General features: G+C 47.9%; 1 protein-coding gene across 1 annotated transcript; it reads left to right on the top strand.

Moving 5' to 3' along the window:
* Nucleotides 1-1986: 1986 nt before the first annotated feature.
* On the top strand, nt 1987-17533 carry RS1 (retinoschisin 1; the record flags this gene model as incomplete). The annotated part of the gene is made up of 6 exons (XM_082067314.1): nt 1987-2038; nt 10450-10475; nt 10781-10886; nt 15754-15895; nt 16037-16232; nt 17381-17533. The coding sequence occupies 6 exons, from the start codon at nt 1987-1989 to the stop codon at nt 17531-17533; spliced, it is 675 nt and encodes a 224-aa protein (XP_081923440.1).
* Nucleotides 17534-17904: the final 371 nt, after the last annotated feature.

Here is a 17904-nt window from a genome sequence, read left to right as displayed (position 1 = left end):
TACCTCTATTTGTATGCTTGGTAGAAATTAACTACGTGATTCATTTGGCAATGTTGTCTGCAGTGGCAGCATGGTTTTGCTGTTTACAGTTATTAAACTGAAGAACCATCAACACCATCAGACACAGAGGGTCTGAACTGCATGGTATTTATACAGAGACTTTAATTTTAAGGCTCCTCTACTCTTCTTTTGAACCAATTTTTTTTTTTTTGAATGCTACAGATACATTTTTGAACAAAGACTACACTTTTTTTCCTGAATTTTGTAGTGGGGAGCCACCAGTCTTGAGGGTGTCCCTTTGGAGGAAATGTTCTTTGATAATAGCTGTGCTATTTCTGAACATGATCCCTGAGCTATTGCATTTCTTACACAAAATCAAGACCTATTTGAAGGGTGGAGCTGACCATAAATCAACCTGATTTTAAACTGCTTGGGATGATGGGGGAAAATTTGGTTTTGCTTTTTAAAATATGGTAGGTGATATCTCTCAGGGTTGGCAGCTCTGCTTCCTGGTGACCTGTGCTTATGAGACCATAAGGCAAGAGGCTGAAGCCCTGGTTTGGTTTTCCAAGAGACAGGTGGATGAAGGTATTTAGGGGTTTTTAAGCTGGGATTTGAAAGCCTGTGGGATTTGGAAGCCTGTGGGATTTGGATACCAAGTGCTCATCAGTGCAGAGAGGAAATAGATGTCTGAGTGTCTTCAGTAGCTCTAGAAATCTCTGTCTCTGTGAGAGGGGGTGAGCTGACCCAGGTCCATGAAGCAGGACGGCCGTGCCCACGCAGGGCTCTGCCTGTGATAGCCTGCCCTTTCCCTGAGAGTGGGTTAAAATGGAAAAAGTGTTGGGTCGAGGAGGTTAAACTGCTCAAGGCTGAGCAAAGCAGCGAGCCCCAGTGGCATGTCCTGGTGAGGCCAGGATGCATAGGCGCTGGAGGTGTGACCGTAGAGGGATGCTGTACCTGACATCCCATTTATGAGGCATTTCAAATTTTTGTGGGTATCCAAAGGCAGGGGAGATGAATCCCACCTAAGAGACTGTTTCTGAAAAGTCAGCATCCATGTTTGTGCCGTATTTTTTGAATGGATGTAGACCAGAAGACTAGAGACAGGTCTAGCTTAATTCAACAACAGCCCACGTGATCTGTGCAGCACTTTAATCTGTTCCCTGTGCATACAATCTGAGATCTTTTGAAACAAAGAAAGCTGCTTCTGAAGCAGTTTCTTTCAAAAACCTCCATTAAAAATTCACTGCTAATTGCACATAGTTAGATTTTGAAGGAACAGGCGCAAGATCACTGGAGTCACTAGCAGTCTGTTATTGTCTTGACTCTTTCAGTCATTTTAAAATGAAATGTATAACCCTCTTTGATGTAAACTGGTTGAGAGGATACTATAGGTAGAACTGTTAGCAAAGGGAGGTTTACTTTTTCGGTTTGAGATTTTTACAGCTCAGCAAGTAAACAACTGATATGTGCTATTTCTGTTTCATCTACTAATTGCAGTTTTCAGCCCCTTACAATCATGTGACTGAAAGAGCAGTAAGGCCGGGGCAGATTTCTACACACAATCATTATTAGGAAAAACATTGATTGCGTGTAGGTAAACAGCTGGGGGGGGAAGATAATGAATACATGCTACATACAATATTTGCTGCATATATTTTATTAGCATTAGACATCTGTATTTCTGTGGGGGGTATACGTGGTTTCTAGGTTGGTATGTCCTTGTTTATTTGGACATATGTCTGCACACACAATCAGAGTCACACTCAGTGTCAGTACCTCAGTACTTTTTAAAAACTGTTATACATGACACATCCTCTACGATGGAGCTTGACAGTAATAATTTTGTGGTTGGCTTGATGGTGCTTGTAAAATCATGAGAATGGAGGAGAGTAAGGTTCTTAGGCAATGCTTAAGTTAATCTCATGCCTTGCCAGCGAGCCAAGCAGCACGCTAAGGAGCTATTCCCGAAAGAGGAAGGAAAAGATGCAGTTCAAGATGGGAAGTGTCCTGCTGTCTCTTCTTTTCTGGTACAAAGGTATGAACTTTGCCTCCTGGGAGGCGCTTTCAGATGTCCCTCTTTGTATTTCTTCTTTCATCTGTGCTTCTTTCTTCTGCCAGGGGCTGTGGGGTAAAGAGCAAGCTTTTCTCTGTGTTTTCATGGAAGCATAATAGTTTGGGGAAAGGCAAAATTGTGGAGGAGATGTGTAATTTATGTACATGAGTGAGCAGTGTTCTTACAGCTCTATGAATATTCAGTAGTAAAACTCCGTTTCACAAAATAATTGCAGTGTAAAAAAATTGCCATATAATTTGTCAAAATATGAGTTTGCAAAGAAAATTGTAGTGCAGCTGAGCCAGTGAGTAAATAATAATGCTGATTTGAAAAATGAGGTACAGTATAACATGAAAGACTGGTCCTTCATTAATCAAAACTCTTGATTAATCAAAACTGAATCATTTTATCTGGCAGCAAGACATTGCTGATGGAGATCTGCCTTTTTTTTAAAGGCTCTTTCAGGTATTTTGGCCTGGAAAAAGACTTCCAAAGGCACTTTAAGAACAAAAAGCAATCATAAGTCAAGAAAACAGGAAAAGTCTTTCTCAGTTTTGTGGCTTTCTCAGATTTACTGTTCAGAAAAGTAGCAATGATAGCAGCTAAGCAGGAGCTAGAAGATGCCAAAAAATTCAGGGTCACATTCTTCTTCCATTTTAATTAACCCAGCTGTGGAATGAGGAGATCATTTTCTGGATTGTGTTTGAACTTCTGGCTTAATCGAAGCCAATGGCAAAGCTGTTATTATCTTAAACACGGCTGAGTTTGCTCTTCAAAGTGCTGGGTGGTATCTACCAATATTAATGTATGAACAGAGTATGATCTGTCAGAGTATGGGCCAGATTTATCAGACTGTCCAGCTTTTTCCCTGTGGATGTTGAATTGCCAGTGTTTTGCTTTGTCTATCTTTTTCTGTCCTTCTCTGTTTCCATTGAATGTTTTGGTCTACCAAATCTGATGGATAGAAAAGTGTTCCTCAACTAGCCATGCCTTCATTTTATCCTCTTAGTTTGGCTCTACCCCAGTCTGTCTAATTAATAGGTCTTGATTTTAATCTTCCAGCAAATATTGGTGCATTCTCTTAATACATTATTTGTTCACTCTCCTTTGTTTCACGTGGTAAGGTTATGGGTGCCTGAGCTTCTCAGGAGGCTGTTTTTACCCGGACTCCAGTGTTTTTTCCCAATGTGTGGCGTAACTGCAATTAGTCCTTGGATTGAGTTCATACCTTGCTCTAAATCCCAGACACAGCTTGCTTTTAATAGACACCCACACATCAGGATATTTTTGGAGAGCCTGCAGTGAAAATTTACTTGCAGGATCACTTTCCAGGCATCACTCCTTTGGCATTTATTTTCTTAATTTACAGTTTTCTTACTTTACTGGGTTTCTCTGCTTCATGATCCAAGTGTCCTCTTCTGGATAAAGAGTGAGCAGCGACTCTTTGCCCAGGTGCCCCTCGCACTCCTGCCTCTCCCACCATGGAGAAGGTGCTGCCAGGTCAGTCCTCCAAGCCACGTGATGCCACGATAAGCTCCTTACACCTTATATTCTCCATCAGCAAAAGTGGCTTAGAGCAGCACCCGCAGCCCCTGCGCCTCGGCTGAGCTCCTGTGTGCTGGGGACACCTCGGTGACAGCAGCAGCAGCATATGGTGCCACAGGCAGGCTCCTGCCACCAGAGCCACAGCAGCTGTCGGGCCCCACCATACGGTGAGGGGGAGCACCCTGAGCCCCGGATTGACGCGAATATGCTTTTAGCACATTGAATGTGATGTGCCTGCGCCACCTCACTCCATCCGTGCTCGCTACACGTCGAGGAATAAGCACAGCTCAGCAGTTTAAAAGAGTGGATTTCTTTTTCCCCCCTCTGTTTTTGCAGCTTTGAAAAAAAAATAACACCAACAACAAATAAACAAAAAAAAACCAACAAAAACCACAAACAAAAACCAGCCAAATAAAACAAAAACAACCCCCTCCCCCACCACTAAAATCAAAGGCCCAAACCCGCCTTCAGATCACAGTAAATAACATCTTTAGTGTCGCCCTTTGGCACAGTCGATACATCTATTGAAATTACTATGCAGGCAATGTTCTGCATGGCTCTGAGCAGGAAGGAACAAACATGTCAATAAGATCAGAAGCTGCCAAAAATTTTCAAAGGAGCACTTTGGAAAAAAAAATTAATTACATGTCTCTTGAGAAGAAAAGGGGAAAAGGTTGATTTTTTTCAAATATTTTCACAACATAAAAAAAATTTGTAGAAACATTATGGAGACAGCAGGTATAAAAGAGAAATGAGCATGAATTAAATAAGTATAATTGCCATTATTTAAAGTTATTTTTAAATGGTTTTTATCACTTTCAGATAAATAGCGGTAAGTATTAAATGAGACACAATACAAATGAATAAAAACGGAAACTAAATAAAAAGCATTAAAGAAAATTAAATGGAAATGAAAATAATAAAGCTGTGATAAGTCCCCACAAAATGAATGAGGGAAACAGCAGCCGTGTTGAAGTGTAAGAGAGGAGCTTAACGTGAAGCATGAGCCCTTCTCCCCTCTGCAGGCCGATGCTGATGCTGGTCCTCCTGCCTTCTATCTCTGGCTCTGACCCAGCCTGTCATTCATCAGCAGAGATGAGTCCTAGCAGGCTGATGTGTGCTGAGGTGCTGGTGCCACAGCCATAACATAATCTGCAGGGGCAACAGGCTGAGCATTTGGCCCAGGGTGGCTTCAGGTGGTGAAAGGCTTTGGATGAACACCCTGCATTCACTAGGCCAGCCTGGCTCCTAAGATCTTTTGGTGGATGTATGCCCTGGGGGTCTCTGCCTGCCAGCATAGCTCCCAAGGACCAGTTAAACCCTGTGCTTTTTAGAAATAAAGGCACTGTTTGCACTGCACAACAGGCTCTGTCCCTGCAGAGCCTGCTTAGCGTGGCCACGGAAAAAGCCCTGGGGGAAAAACAACAAAAGCAACCATGAAGTGACAGGGTGAGGGGGCTAAGCTGGCTGAGGGGACCTGGGGACAGGCCGTGGCTGCAGCATGGGTCAGAGAATCATAGAATCACAGAATAGTTTGGGTTGGAAGGGACCTTCAAAGGTCATCTAGTCCAACCCCCTGCAATGAGCAGTAACATCTTCAACTAGATCAGGTTGCTCAGAGCCCTGTCCAGCTTGGCCTGGAATGTCTCCAGGGATGGGGCATCCACCACCTCTCTGGGCAACCTATTCCCTGGGGCTGTTGCCACTGACACAGGGACAAGGAGAGATGGGGAAAATGCTATGTGCGATGCTGGTCTGGAACACACAGCTTCCCCCAATGCACCTTGCTGCCGAGGTTGGTGCAGCCTGATGTGAGTCACCTCACTCGCCTGGCACGATTTCCAGGGCTGGGATGTAAAAATAGCCTGGGTTAATAACATAGCAACCCACAAACCGGCACCCGATGGGCTCAGAGGTACCGCAATGCTTTTTTCAATGTTTCAGCCTTCTGTGTTGCTTTCATGCCTCCTCACCTAGCTCTGCCTCCTGATGCTCTCTAATGCACCACTCAAGGAAAACATGGACTTACAACAGTGTGCTTTTTAGAAAAAGTGATAAAACCAGCGTCATTTGTTCCAATCAGCCCTTTCATTTCTGTGACATCTTTTCTGGCGTTCGAGCCACATTTTTCTGTTTTTTTCAGCTGTTTTCCTTTCCCCTGCCCCATGGCCCACCGGTGCAGAAGGGAAGCAGGGAAGCACTGGGAAAAGTGGAGAGAATATAGTTTTGCTCATCTCTCTGAGCTGTGTTAAACTGAGATGCTGCTTACAGAGATTAGAGGAAAAATTAGCTATTTTCCAGCTGAAGCTTCTAGGCAACCTAAATGCTAAAGTCAATAGTAAACAAAGTTATTAACATTTTCCACATACTTTGCCTGCAATGGCCAGGTTTATGTGAACTTATTTAAGTAAATTGAGTGACTGACATTTGTTCTGTGTTATATTTCTCTGTTTTATTTTATAATGGGCTTTCTCATGCTTGTACATCTGTCAGTAATTCTAGCTACGCTTAAAAAAAAAGATAGCTTGCTGTTGGGGCTCTGTGGTCAGGATATTCAATATGATTTCTCAGACCTGACCTTATCAAAGTGTGCTCAGCCTTTAGCAGTGGTACTTCTGCCCACACTTACCTTTCTCCCTTCTTTCTCTTGTTTAATGATGTTATTAATAACCAGAAACTTTCTGAGACATACAGTTACCTGTTCCTGTCATTAAAATGCCAGCAACCGAGCCTTGCTGCCACTTGCCCCTTCCTTTCCCCAGGTAGCCCAAAGTTGCGACTGCTGCTTTATCCCACCTCTACCTCAGGAAGCCCATGTTCTCCACATCTCGCCAGCTTTTTTCCTTCTCTGCCAACCCTGGGACAGTCCCTGGGGTTCCTCTCCTCTCCATCCTGCCCAGTGGTGGGTACCAAGCGGGACCACCCTGGGGTCTGTGCTTCAGCCCAGCTGCACCAGGATGGGAGCTTCAGCACAAAATTATCCCCTGGTGCTTGCTCAGCCCCTGATCCCCAAATCCTGTGCTACAGGGTGGCATTTTTGCACGGCACTGTACTGGACACGTCACGCTGTAGGGAGGGATGGAGGGACAGGAAAGGCGCACGCTCTATCTCCCTGCCTCTCACAAACACTCACAGATAGTAATTTATTTCACTGAACTGATGGTTTGCTGAATGTCCTGGGGCACTACAGGGACTCTAAATAGGGCTCTTTCCTTTTTAATGGTTTGGGTTTTTTTTTCAGTCCTGTGCTTTTAACACAACAGCCCCTGGGCAGCAGTGCAGGGCTTGTGACTCTCCCACGAATTGCAGCAATTCGTTCTGTCTGACCTACAATTACCAATTATCTTTGTAACCTTCCTTGAAGGCAAACATGCTCACTATAAAAGCATGCTGCCCATCACATTTTTAGACTATTGGCAGCCAGCTTTCCTCTTCATTTCCTTTGTAGGACAGGGGCCATCGCAGCTGTAAACACACCAATATATCAATTACTACTTTTTCCGGCCAACTGCAGGCAAGGACATATTTTTCTCTCCTTTTCTCTCCTAACACCAGGGGTTATCAGGCCACACTGCCCAGGTGAGACATTTGGTCCATCTGCAGCTGCTATGCTTACCCCATGCCAAACCTGCCGCTCCCCTGTGCCGCAGGCTGTGCTGGATGGCCAAGCCGCTTGTGGGAGTAAGCTCTGAGCAGTTAACCTCTTTTAGCTCAAAAAGGCAAAACTGACCTCCTACTTGAGATGTTTAAACCAGTGACTCATGTTGTGACATGTGGAGGCCACGAGCCCAGCAGGGACAGCCAGAGAGGTGGCACACCAGCATCCCTGCCCTGGCACTGCTTTTGCACCATGGTGTGTCTCATGCCAACCAATAACATATTCCATTGAAAAAAGGGGTTTTGTGCTTGAATGTCACACCCTTGCTTGATTTGCAGTAGTGTCCCCTGGGTGACAAGCTTAAAAACCCTAAAAGCTGCTCTTGTAGCCCAGGAGAAGGCTGGCGTGGCCAGAGCAGGAGGGTTTATTCGTGGGGGTTGAGTAGGTGCTACCATACACCCATCTACCTGAAAAGGCCAGGTTGGACGGGTCCTTGAGCAACCTGGTCTAGTGGAATATGACCTGGCCCATGGCAGGGGACTTAAAAGTAGATGATCTTTAAGGTCTCTTCTAACCGAAATAATTCTTTGATTCTGTGAAAACTATTTTTTTTTTTTTTCTGTTGTTTTTGCTCACAGCCATTGGGTTTCCAGCTGCATCTGTCAATGAGGTGCCAAATTTTGATCTTGGCTCTCAGATACCTGGGCAGGGACTCAGAAGGCCCACTGAAAGGGCTCAGTGTGACCCAAAGCAATACCCCTACATCACCCTGGTAATTCACATCCCCTTTCCCCACCACAGGCACATGGTGCACAAGAGTAGGTTTCACCACAATACAGTCTTCCTCATGCTGGGCCAATGTACCTGGTGCACATATACTTGAGTATTTTATCCCTGTACGAAGTACATTCATTTGCTAGATTGTTTACCAGGTTTTCTCTGTAGCTGTAAAGGTACCTTGAGTGCTGCAGGAGATCCAAGGCAAGTATTTAGGCAGAGAGGTGCAGGCATCTTTGCTTTCACCTCTGCATGGCTCCACTCACACACCTGGTTATTGCCAGGCCAAAGTGCATTTAACCACTGTAAGGCAAACTGGAAACAACTCACAAAAATCAGTCTGCTAAAGATGATGAAAAAGAAGTTAAGAAACACGTAGGAAGTGCACATGTCTACATGAAACTTGAATGCCTGCAGAGTGTAGGAGCAGAGGCTGCTGCCCCACGATCAGCAGTGGGGATGCACAGCAGGAGTCTGCTATCTTGGGAGCCAGGCTCCCAAATCCCAGGGTAGCAAAGCTGTGCCTTGCCCCTCTTGCTGCTGGATCAGGGCACCCGTCCTGCTGGGAAAGACCACTGTGGCATGGGCTGGAGGGGCTGGAGAGGCACCTGCCAGCCTGGCTCCCATGCCACCGGTGCCAGTGCTGCTCCAGTGTAGGCATCCAAGAGAGAACCAAGCAGGTGGGAGAGGCACTGCATTGCTTCTGTTGCAAAGGTGGTCCCGTTTTGATAGGTGATAAAGTCCTGGTTTGTATCGTCTTGATCTGACGACAAGAAGCATTAATTTAAACCACCCTCACGGTGGCTTATGTTGACCTGCTTTGCCACTGGTGTCCCAGCACAGAGGTGGCAATGTGTGGCATGGCCTTGGCTTGTACTTCCACCTTGGTTTTCTTGTTGCACCATGGAGTCAGGGGACTGGGTAATATCTGTGCTGGGAAAGGTGGAGCCAGGCCAGGTCCAGAGATTTGAACCCATGTTTTTCTGGTGAGCTCGATGAGGTCTGGGTACCTTCCTACCTCCTTCTTCAGCCTGACTAGAAGTTGCATCTTTATGTTGTAGATGGACATTTACTTCTGCCAGGGCTGATGCCTTGGGTTAATGTGGCAAGTTCCTGATCAGAAATGCTGCCCAGGGGTGTTGAAGCAAAGGAGATGACCTCTGCATTAAAGAAAGGATTTAAAAAAAAATTATCATTTTGTTCTTTGCTGGGGTCTTTCTTTCAGACTCTTGATACATTCAGGCTCAGTGTCACACACAAGGAGCAGTTGCATTTTGGTAATAAAGAGAGCTTTGTTATATAGCTTATATTTCAGCTGATTATAATTGCACGGTGTTTGTGAGTCTTTTGAGATGCAACTTGCTATAGTAATGCAAGATGTAAATTCCCAGCCTTAGCTGGAGCTTCCTAGGCTCAGCAAACTGACAGTGTATGAATGAATAAATCATAACTAGATTTCAGTGAATAATTCAGAGTCTAATTCATTTGGTGAAAAGATCCTCTTTTCCTATTCAGAAAATCTGTATTTGGAGATGGCGGGTTTCTGCTGTATGCAAGCTTTTACCTGCTCAATAGCTTGATCCTTAGTGGCTTGCAGATTCACTACCAGTATTGGAGACATGATGTTTGACATTTGAATTGTGCTGAAGAGTTATCAGCTCTTTTAAAAATTGTTTTATTTTCATAGTTGTCTGGGCACTAGTCTGCCAGTCCAAATGCTATTAACGTAGTCTGCTTTGGACTTTACTGGGAAGCCGGAGAGCCCTTTCAGCAAAGGGCTCATAAAAAAGCCATTGCCCAGTGATGGGTAGGAGATAAAACAGGTCAGATGTTACAAAAATAGCAGCTTTTCCTCTACAGCCATAACAGCTGATTTTCTCTAAGAAAGAAAAAAATGGGGAGTCTCCTTTGAAAGATGGATTGGGAAGAACTGTTTACATTTTGTTTTCCTCTATGCTGTCCAGATGGAGTTATTTCAGGCCAGGGACCTCTCAGGGTGTCCCATTTCCTTTGAAAGCACCAGGGATTTGTGGTGGTGTCAGGCTGGGATTTCACCCTTGGGGATCAGCAGCTCAAGGTTTTTAAGGGCAAAGTGGGAAAGGGAAACTGTTGGACGGGAAGGTGGCAAAAAGGGACAGTGGTGAAATTAGCTGTACAGTGGAGGCTGAAGGGGCCAGCATGGGTTTCTCCTCAGGATGTTTCAGCCATATCTGATCAGAAAGAGGAGATGCCAAAGCCACAGAAAACACAGTAGGGGAGTAGCACAACACGGGCACACACAGTGCCCTGTACCTGCCCACATCTTCTCGCTTTCCCCTGCAATCAGCTTGGGAAAATGCAGTAGATTTGTCAGGTTTTCCTCAATTTATTTTTCCCCAGCTCAGGAGTAAATGTTCATTGCATTTCCTGACATTTGGTTGCAGCATCTGTGTTTCTGATCTCTCTCTTCTTTCCTCCATGCCTGCTGCCCCAGCTGCACTGGCCCTCTCCCCAGGAGAGGTAAGTCTGTCCGGCTGGTTTGGCTGCCAGGTAAACGCTGGGGGTCTGGCACTGCCCGGCTCTGGTGCCTCAGGGCAGAAGGAGGGATGGCACCTGGGCCTCTGAGCACAGACAGTTGCTCTGATCCCTGAAATTAAGTGGGGGGGGGGGAGTCATCCCATGTTTCATGCAGGGCTGGCATGAAGAAAGGGGCTCAGAGAAGTTGCAGCAGCCCAGGTGGGCATGAGTGTCTGTCTAAGCTTCAGGACTCACATTTTGTCTCTTGTCACTATTGATTTATTATTGTTTTTTCCCTTTCCCTTTAGGATGAGAGATTGGAGCTGTGGCACAGCAAGGCTTGCAAATGCGATTGCCAAGGAGGTCCTAACTCGGTGTGGTCCAGTAGGACGAACAGCTTAGAGTGCATGCCAGGTAATGGACCAGTGTGTGTTTAACCATGTTTGCCTGGTGATCTTCAGCAGCTTCCCCCATTGCGTCCTGCATTGCAGAGGTAGCACATCATGGTGGCGCTTGTTCCAAACCCAGGTGCTGATGGGGCCGGGGGAGCTGTACTGGTGGGAGGTGCAGGGTGACCCTCCACCATCGGGCAGAGGGGCAGCAGCAGCGGGGGCCATGCTTGGGCCTCGGGAGGTCACCAGGGGTGGCCCAGGGTGGCTGGCACTAGCAGGAGATTTACTTGCCCTGTTCCTACAGCACCCAGAAATGGCCTGGGGCATCTACCGCCATGTGTAGGATTCGCTGTAGAAAACCTTTCGTGCCACCCAGGCTGATTCTCCTTTCCTGCGGTTCAGACTGTAACATCTTCTCCTCTCCCCAGGCATCGAGGAAAAGTTTATTCTTTCTTTGAAACACATTTTTAAACAGTAAAATACCACAATAGTGTTTCCTTTGAGTTTTCTCTGGGCTGCCCTTGCCCACCTCCTTCAGTTGTTCCTTGCAGATCATGTTTTATAGGTTTTCTTATCAAGATCTTCCCTTGTTATTCTCTGCAACTGCCACATTTTCCCTGCCATGTTACTCCAGCAAGGCTTTGTTGGTGCCCAGTTGATCTTCAGGTTTAGCTCATGTGTCCTGCAGGAGCAACACTCTTCTTCAGGCCTCTGTCACATAGATGTTCAGAGGTGGCCACCTCCTCTAGGACTGGAAGTTTAAAGTGATACCTGCCTCATGCCCACTAGCAACCACCTCCTCCCAGCTCCTGCAAGAGGCTGTGCAACAACTTGAGGTGTGTTTTGCTGCCTCCGGTTTCCCCAGAGGAGATACACTGGGGAAACGGTCACCCCAATGTTCAGTGTTTGTCATGGCTGCCCTGAAGGAGGAGGAGGTTAAATGAATTACCATGGAAAAGCTCTGAGTGGAAATTAGGACAGGCTAGAAAGCAAATAAAAATGTATTTTAACAAGAAAATATGACGCCATTGGCAGAGCTTGCATGCATACACAAACAGAAATGAGAGAGGAAAAAACCCAGGTGTTTCTATCCTGTGCTCATGTTGGACCTGAAGGTTTCCCTCCCATGGTGTGAGGCAACTGACAAGTGCAGAGGCTTTCCAGTCAGCCTTGCAGGGCCATCAGCTTACCCTGAGCTGGCCCTCCACGCACCCTGCTCCTGTGGAGGCCGTATCCACCTGGGGCTTGCCCAGGTTGAGTGTTGCCCACAGGTGTCTTCCCTGCCCAGAAAAACCACAAGGAGAGTTTGCATCTGCTGTGCATGGATGGTGTCTTGCTCCCAGGGCAGAGTGGCCCCACACATCCCCAGTAAAGGGTCATGGCTTCTCAGGCTCTGTCCTTCCAGTTTCTGCAGCAGGTATCTCCACAGGGCTGCCTGCTGAGGCAGGTATGCAGATGAAGAAGGCATTTGCTGGAGACCACCCCTGTGATGCAGAAGCAGCACTTATAGAAGATCAGAAATAACACTTTATATCATTCGTTGTGAGGGTTTCCTCCAGTCTCTTGTGAAAGAAACCCATGTGCACGACCCCAAACAGAGTCTGAGCTGGCATGGCCCTGCCCGAGCCCACTGCTCCCTTTCAAAGGGCTGGCTGCCACAACTCTTTTTTTGTCACAGCATCATCATGAAGCTCATCTGTGATGGGCAGCTCCCTGCAGTCCTTGCATCCTTGTCTGAGTCCCTCTCCATTCAGAAGGTGCCCCCCTGCACCTGCACATCGCCTGCCTGTAACTGTATCCCTTTGCATAGAGATGCAGCAAAAGATATTTTGGACAAATGGAGATTACTGCACACTCCAGGTTGCCACGTAGGATCCTCCTGCTTCCCACATGTGCAAGTAGCAGCGTCGGCACACTCACATGCATCACAGAGCCTTATGGCAACACTGGATTGCAGCCGCCCAGCAGAGATCCCTGACCAACCCCTTGAGAAGTCCTTCTTCTCACAGTGACTCCCTACCAGCACCTACACTTGGCATGCCAGCCTGGTCCTACTGTGTGATTTCATAGAATTATAGAATCATTTTGGTTGGAAGAGACCCTCAGGATCACCGAGTCCAACCATAACCTAACTCTAGCAGTAAACCATGTCCCTAAGAACCTCATGTAAATGCTTTTTAAACCCCTCCAGGGATGGTGACTCCACCACTTCCCTGGGCAGCCTGTTCCAGTGGCTGACAATCCTTCCCATGAAGAATTTTTTCCTCATATCCAATATCCTGGCACAACTTGATGCCATTTCCTCTTGTCCCATCACTTGTTACCTGAGAGAAGAGACCAGCCCGCTCCATGCTACAACCTCCTTTCAGGTAGTTGCAGAAAGCGACAAGGTCTTCCCTCAGCTTCCTTTTCTCCAGGCTGAACAGCCCCAGTTTTCTTGCTGTTTAACCTTAACAGTGTACAATTCTCCATACAAAGCCTTGCTACAGCCTGGTACTAGGTTGCTGTCACTTGCATCAAAAAAATCACAGGATCGCAGCATGGTTTGGGTTGGAAGGAACCTTTGAAGATCATCTAGTCCAGCCAGCCTGCCATGGGCAGGGACATCTTTCACTAGATCAGGTTGGTCAAATGCCTCTCCAATGTGACCTTGAAGGCTTCCAATGATGGGCCATCTACAGCTTCTCTGGGAAACCTACCCCAGTGGCTCACCATCCTCATCGTAAAAAAATTTTTATGTCCAATCTAAACCTACCCTTTTTCGATTTAAACTATTGCCCCTTGAAAAAGAAGGGAAGGAAAGGAGACGTGGCAGGTTTGGTTGATCCGTCCATGACTGTGGGATGTGTGTGAGAGGAGCAGCAATAGGTTTCTTGTTGAGCTAGGTGTGAGGGGTGCTGTCATTTGTTAGCATTATGCAGCTGAGTAATGAAGGCATCTTCCTTGACTGATGAAGACTATTCTCCTGAATAATGAATGTTGTCACTTTATCTCCCAACTGTCTCTGTCTCCAGGGAGTGGGGCTTTGCATTCTCCTTGCCCAGCCCAGCCACGGCCATGTGGCCGGTGTCCCCACCGCCTGGGGACAGTTTCCAGAGCAGCCGTGCTGAGGTGTTGTTGCAGAGCTGTCTCTGGTATGGCCGGAGCGGAGCAGCTGCTGCACAAGTGCTCTCCAGGTCAGCGGTAACAGTGTTAAATGGCACAGCCGGTTTGGCCGTGCAGGCACTAGGAATCTATTTCGAGGTTCCCCGCGCATGGTGCACCCAGGCATGCCAGAAGGTGACCTTCTAATTGCATTACGGTTGTGTGGTCTGTGGATTAGTGTTGCTAAAAGTAAAGTTACGTGGTGTTCGAGATAAGCCTGCTGAGTAGTAAACATGCGGGGCCACCTTGGCCTGGCTTCCCTCTTGCACAAGGGGAGCAGGAGTTATAATGTGGTGCTAAAGCATAATGTTTCCATGCCTGGAGAAAGGTGGGATGGCAGCTCTGGCTTTTTGTGGGGAAAAACACGGTCATGAGGTACTGACTGAGCAAGATATGTTAATGAGATATTGATGCATATGATATCAACCTAGTGGACTTCACTAATGAGACATCGATCGCACCACCACAGTGCTGGTGCGTTGCACCGGGGAGGCTGTGGTCATGCTGGGCCCTGGGTGCCCACTGATGCTCCCAGTATGTCAGTCATTTTTAACATGAGGCATCACACTGGTCAGTCAGGCATGGCTGGTGTAAGGAAACATCTTACCCACATGTGAAGCTGCTCAGAGCTCCGTTTGCTCCTTTATTGATGAAACCCATGAAATGAACTACACTGAACTGGAAAGCGTGACAGAGTTGCCGTTGGGGGCACCTCAGCTGCTCCACAGGCTGCAACATCAGAAGATGCTGCCCATGATATAGATGTTTGCCCAGGCAATTCCCATGTGACACTTGTCATACCCTCTTTATGTGTATCTAGATACGTAGTGAAAACCTGCTTGCATAAAAAATGATCATAACAACAACAAAGTAGGTCCAGCAAGCATGCAGGAGCTCTGCATGGCAGTGTCACCAAAGGCTCATCTTCCAGAGCACTGTATGGTGACCCACCATGGAAAGTTTTAAAGATGAATGAGTATTTCTGCCCTCAGCAGTTTTGGCAGCCAGCGGGAGTCTTGCTGAACCTCTCACTATTGCAGAAGACAGCTGTGAGGTCAGGTTTGGTAGCCTGAACCACCAAAGGCAAAATCTCACAGGGAGAGCAGTGCCAAGTGTTACACCTTGCTAGAACTGGAGTATCTGTGCATTTCCCACAAGACCATCTCCAGACACAAAGATAATTGTTAAAGCAGAAAATGCAGAAGAACTGAGGTTGCTTGTGGGGGAATGATCAGAGCAGGCTCAGCAATTTTGTCATGCAAGCACAGCTGTGAATCATGACAGTGAATGGAGGAGCAAAAGGACATAAGACCCAGCAAGAGAAGTCATACCAGACATGTCTCAAGGACCAGGCAGAGGCTGACAGCCTGGAGGCTGGATCCAGGTTGATGGATCCAGACTGGATCTGCTCATGTGTGCTTACAGGAAGAAATTCAGACTGAAACATCTGAATAAAACCTTCCCCTTAAAAAGCTGCAGGCAGCACAGGTTTAGGAAGATTTGAGGGAGGGAGAAGAGTCAGAAATTCATACAAGAGAAGAGATAAAAATGAAGACCCCATGGCCTCCAGGCAGCAAATACTGCAGGGGTTGTGTTCTGGGTTTAAGAACATCCCCAGCATCCTGGCTAGGGAGGACAGGGAGCAGCGAATCCACAGAGGGTGTCAGCAAGAGGTATGCAAACACAACCAGGACACAAAGCCCCTTGTGGCTTTAAGGCAACATGGTTTTTCCCTTGTTCTGCAGAGTGCCCCTACCACAAGCCCCTGGGTTTCGAGTCCGGTGCCGTCACCCCCGACCAGATAAGCTGCTCCAACCCTGAGCAATACACGGGCTGGTACTCCTCCTGGACAGCCAACAAGGCCCGCCTCAACGGCCAAGGCTTCGGGTGAGTCCAAAAATGCCTCTCCAAGAGGTCCCATGGGTGTGTGGGTGTGGGGAACAGGGGTCCTGTGGCAGCATGAGGGCAGGAGAGGCCACCCGGGAGGGCAGCGGTGGAGGACATAGCATGGCTGGTGCTGTCCCCCAGGTGTGCCTGGCTCTCCAAGTACCAGGACAACGGGCAGTGGCTGCAGATCGACCTGAAGGAGGTGAAGGTGATCTCGGGGATCCTCACGCAAGGCCGCTGCGACGCTGATGAGTGGATGACCAAGTACAGCGTGCAGTACCGCACCGATGAAAACCTCAACTGGGTTTACTACAAGGACCAGACCGGGAACAACCGGGTCAGTGGACTTTGCGCTTCAGCCACTTGGGGAGGGCGTTGGGGATGGGCACGTTTGGTGACACTAAAGCATTGGATCTCAGTGGGGAGGTGTGTTAAGAGAGGAGTCCTGTGGGAGCAGCAGGGTGGGTGGGAACCAGTGCTCGCCCCACATCCAGGAGCAGCACTGGGCATTCCTCCCCCCCTGCAGTGAGAACAAATGCCATGCTGACCAGCCACGGAAGGCTGAAATACATTTTTTACATTTTGTAGTGACAATGCTGGAGTCCAGACTGAGCTGGTCAGGACGGAGGCATTAGTCAGCATCACAGGGGAAGTGGCACCTCCATGGTAAAAATCTCTCTGTTTAGGTAGTACAACCCCAGCCACTCCTGGACAATGCAAAATGGGGGCTCTGTCTGTTGGTGTAACTCCAGGGCTATGGCACAATGATGATGCAGAAAATCCCCTAGGACAAAAATCCACAACTAGTTAAGTCACAGCACACTGAAACATTTGCACACCGTACTTCTTAGTGGTTGGTCTGAAGTGAAAAAATGCACTAGGGAGACCTTACAGTGGTGCCTGTGGTTCCTGTGCAGCCCAGGTCGGGTGGGGGATCCCACAGCTGCTGCCTCCCAGGCATCCTCAGCGTCCATCTGCACAGAAGGCACATACCCCAGCAGGGGAGGCTCTGGTGGCTTTGCTAAAGAAACTGGTTCCTGCAGCCCTGGGAGGATGCTGAGTTTTCCCCCAAAAAACAGGTTGTGGCAGCAGGAGATGTGGCAATGTGGCCAAGCGGTGGGGAACGTCTCTCAAATACATTTTTGTCTATATCAGCGTGTCTGGGAACTCAGCTCATAAACTGCAAACAGCCACACTGACTCCAAACACATGGTGCCCTGCTGTGGGAGGGTGAATGAGATAGAACAAGGTGAGATTAAGCCTAGCCTAACCACAAGAAGTGGAAAAGAAATGGTGGGGAAAGTGACATACTCAGAGAACTCAGTCACAGTGACAAACATTTTCTGTGTCTCGATAATTTTCAAATCTTTTACTTTGGGGACAGAGGAGAGTGACCCTCCTCCTCCCCAGCTCTGCGCAGGCATCCAAAACTCACAGGGCGGGATTTACAGCCCCCTAACCGTGTGCCCACACCTCTCTCCACAGGTTTTCTACGGCAACTCGGACCGCTCGTCTTCGGTGCAGAACCTGCTGCGGCCGCCCATCGTGGCCCGTTACATCCGCCTCATCCCGCTGGGCTGGCACGTTCGCATCGCCATCCGCATGGAGCTGCTCGAGTGCCTGGGCAAGTGCGGCTGAGCCCCATGCTGGCTCCTGGGCTGGGTGCGTAGGTGTCTGGCTGTGCAGCCACCCCACCTTGTCACTGGCGCCTGCTGTGGCCACCATCCTGTGGTGCAAACGCCTGGCCCGCAAAGGGAAGGGCTGTCTGGAATAAAATGTTGCTTCACACCACGCCTGTTGATAAAGCCAAACCTGACCGCAAAGCTGACGGGTGTTTATGAGGCACGCATTGGGGAACGCAGGAGGGTACGTGGCTGTGGCTTTGATCCTGTGAGATATGGTGCTTTTGGCCCTCCCTGAGAGTTATCTGGGGAAATCGTCATCATGGTGTGCTGTGAAAGCCAAAGTAAATGCAGATGGGGTCCAAAGGCAGGGCTTGGACTGTCTTG

Source organism: Streptopelia decaocto (genome assembly GCF_964273445.1).
Source record: "Streptopelia decaocto genome assembly, chromosome: 1".
NCBI classification, from domain to species: domain Eukaryota; kingdom Metazoa; phylum Chordata; class Aves; order Columbiformes; family Columbidae; genus Streptopelia; species Streptopelia decaocto.
This window is presented reverse-complemented; position numbering and strand designations above follow the sequence as displayed.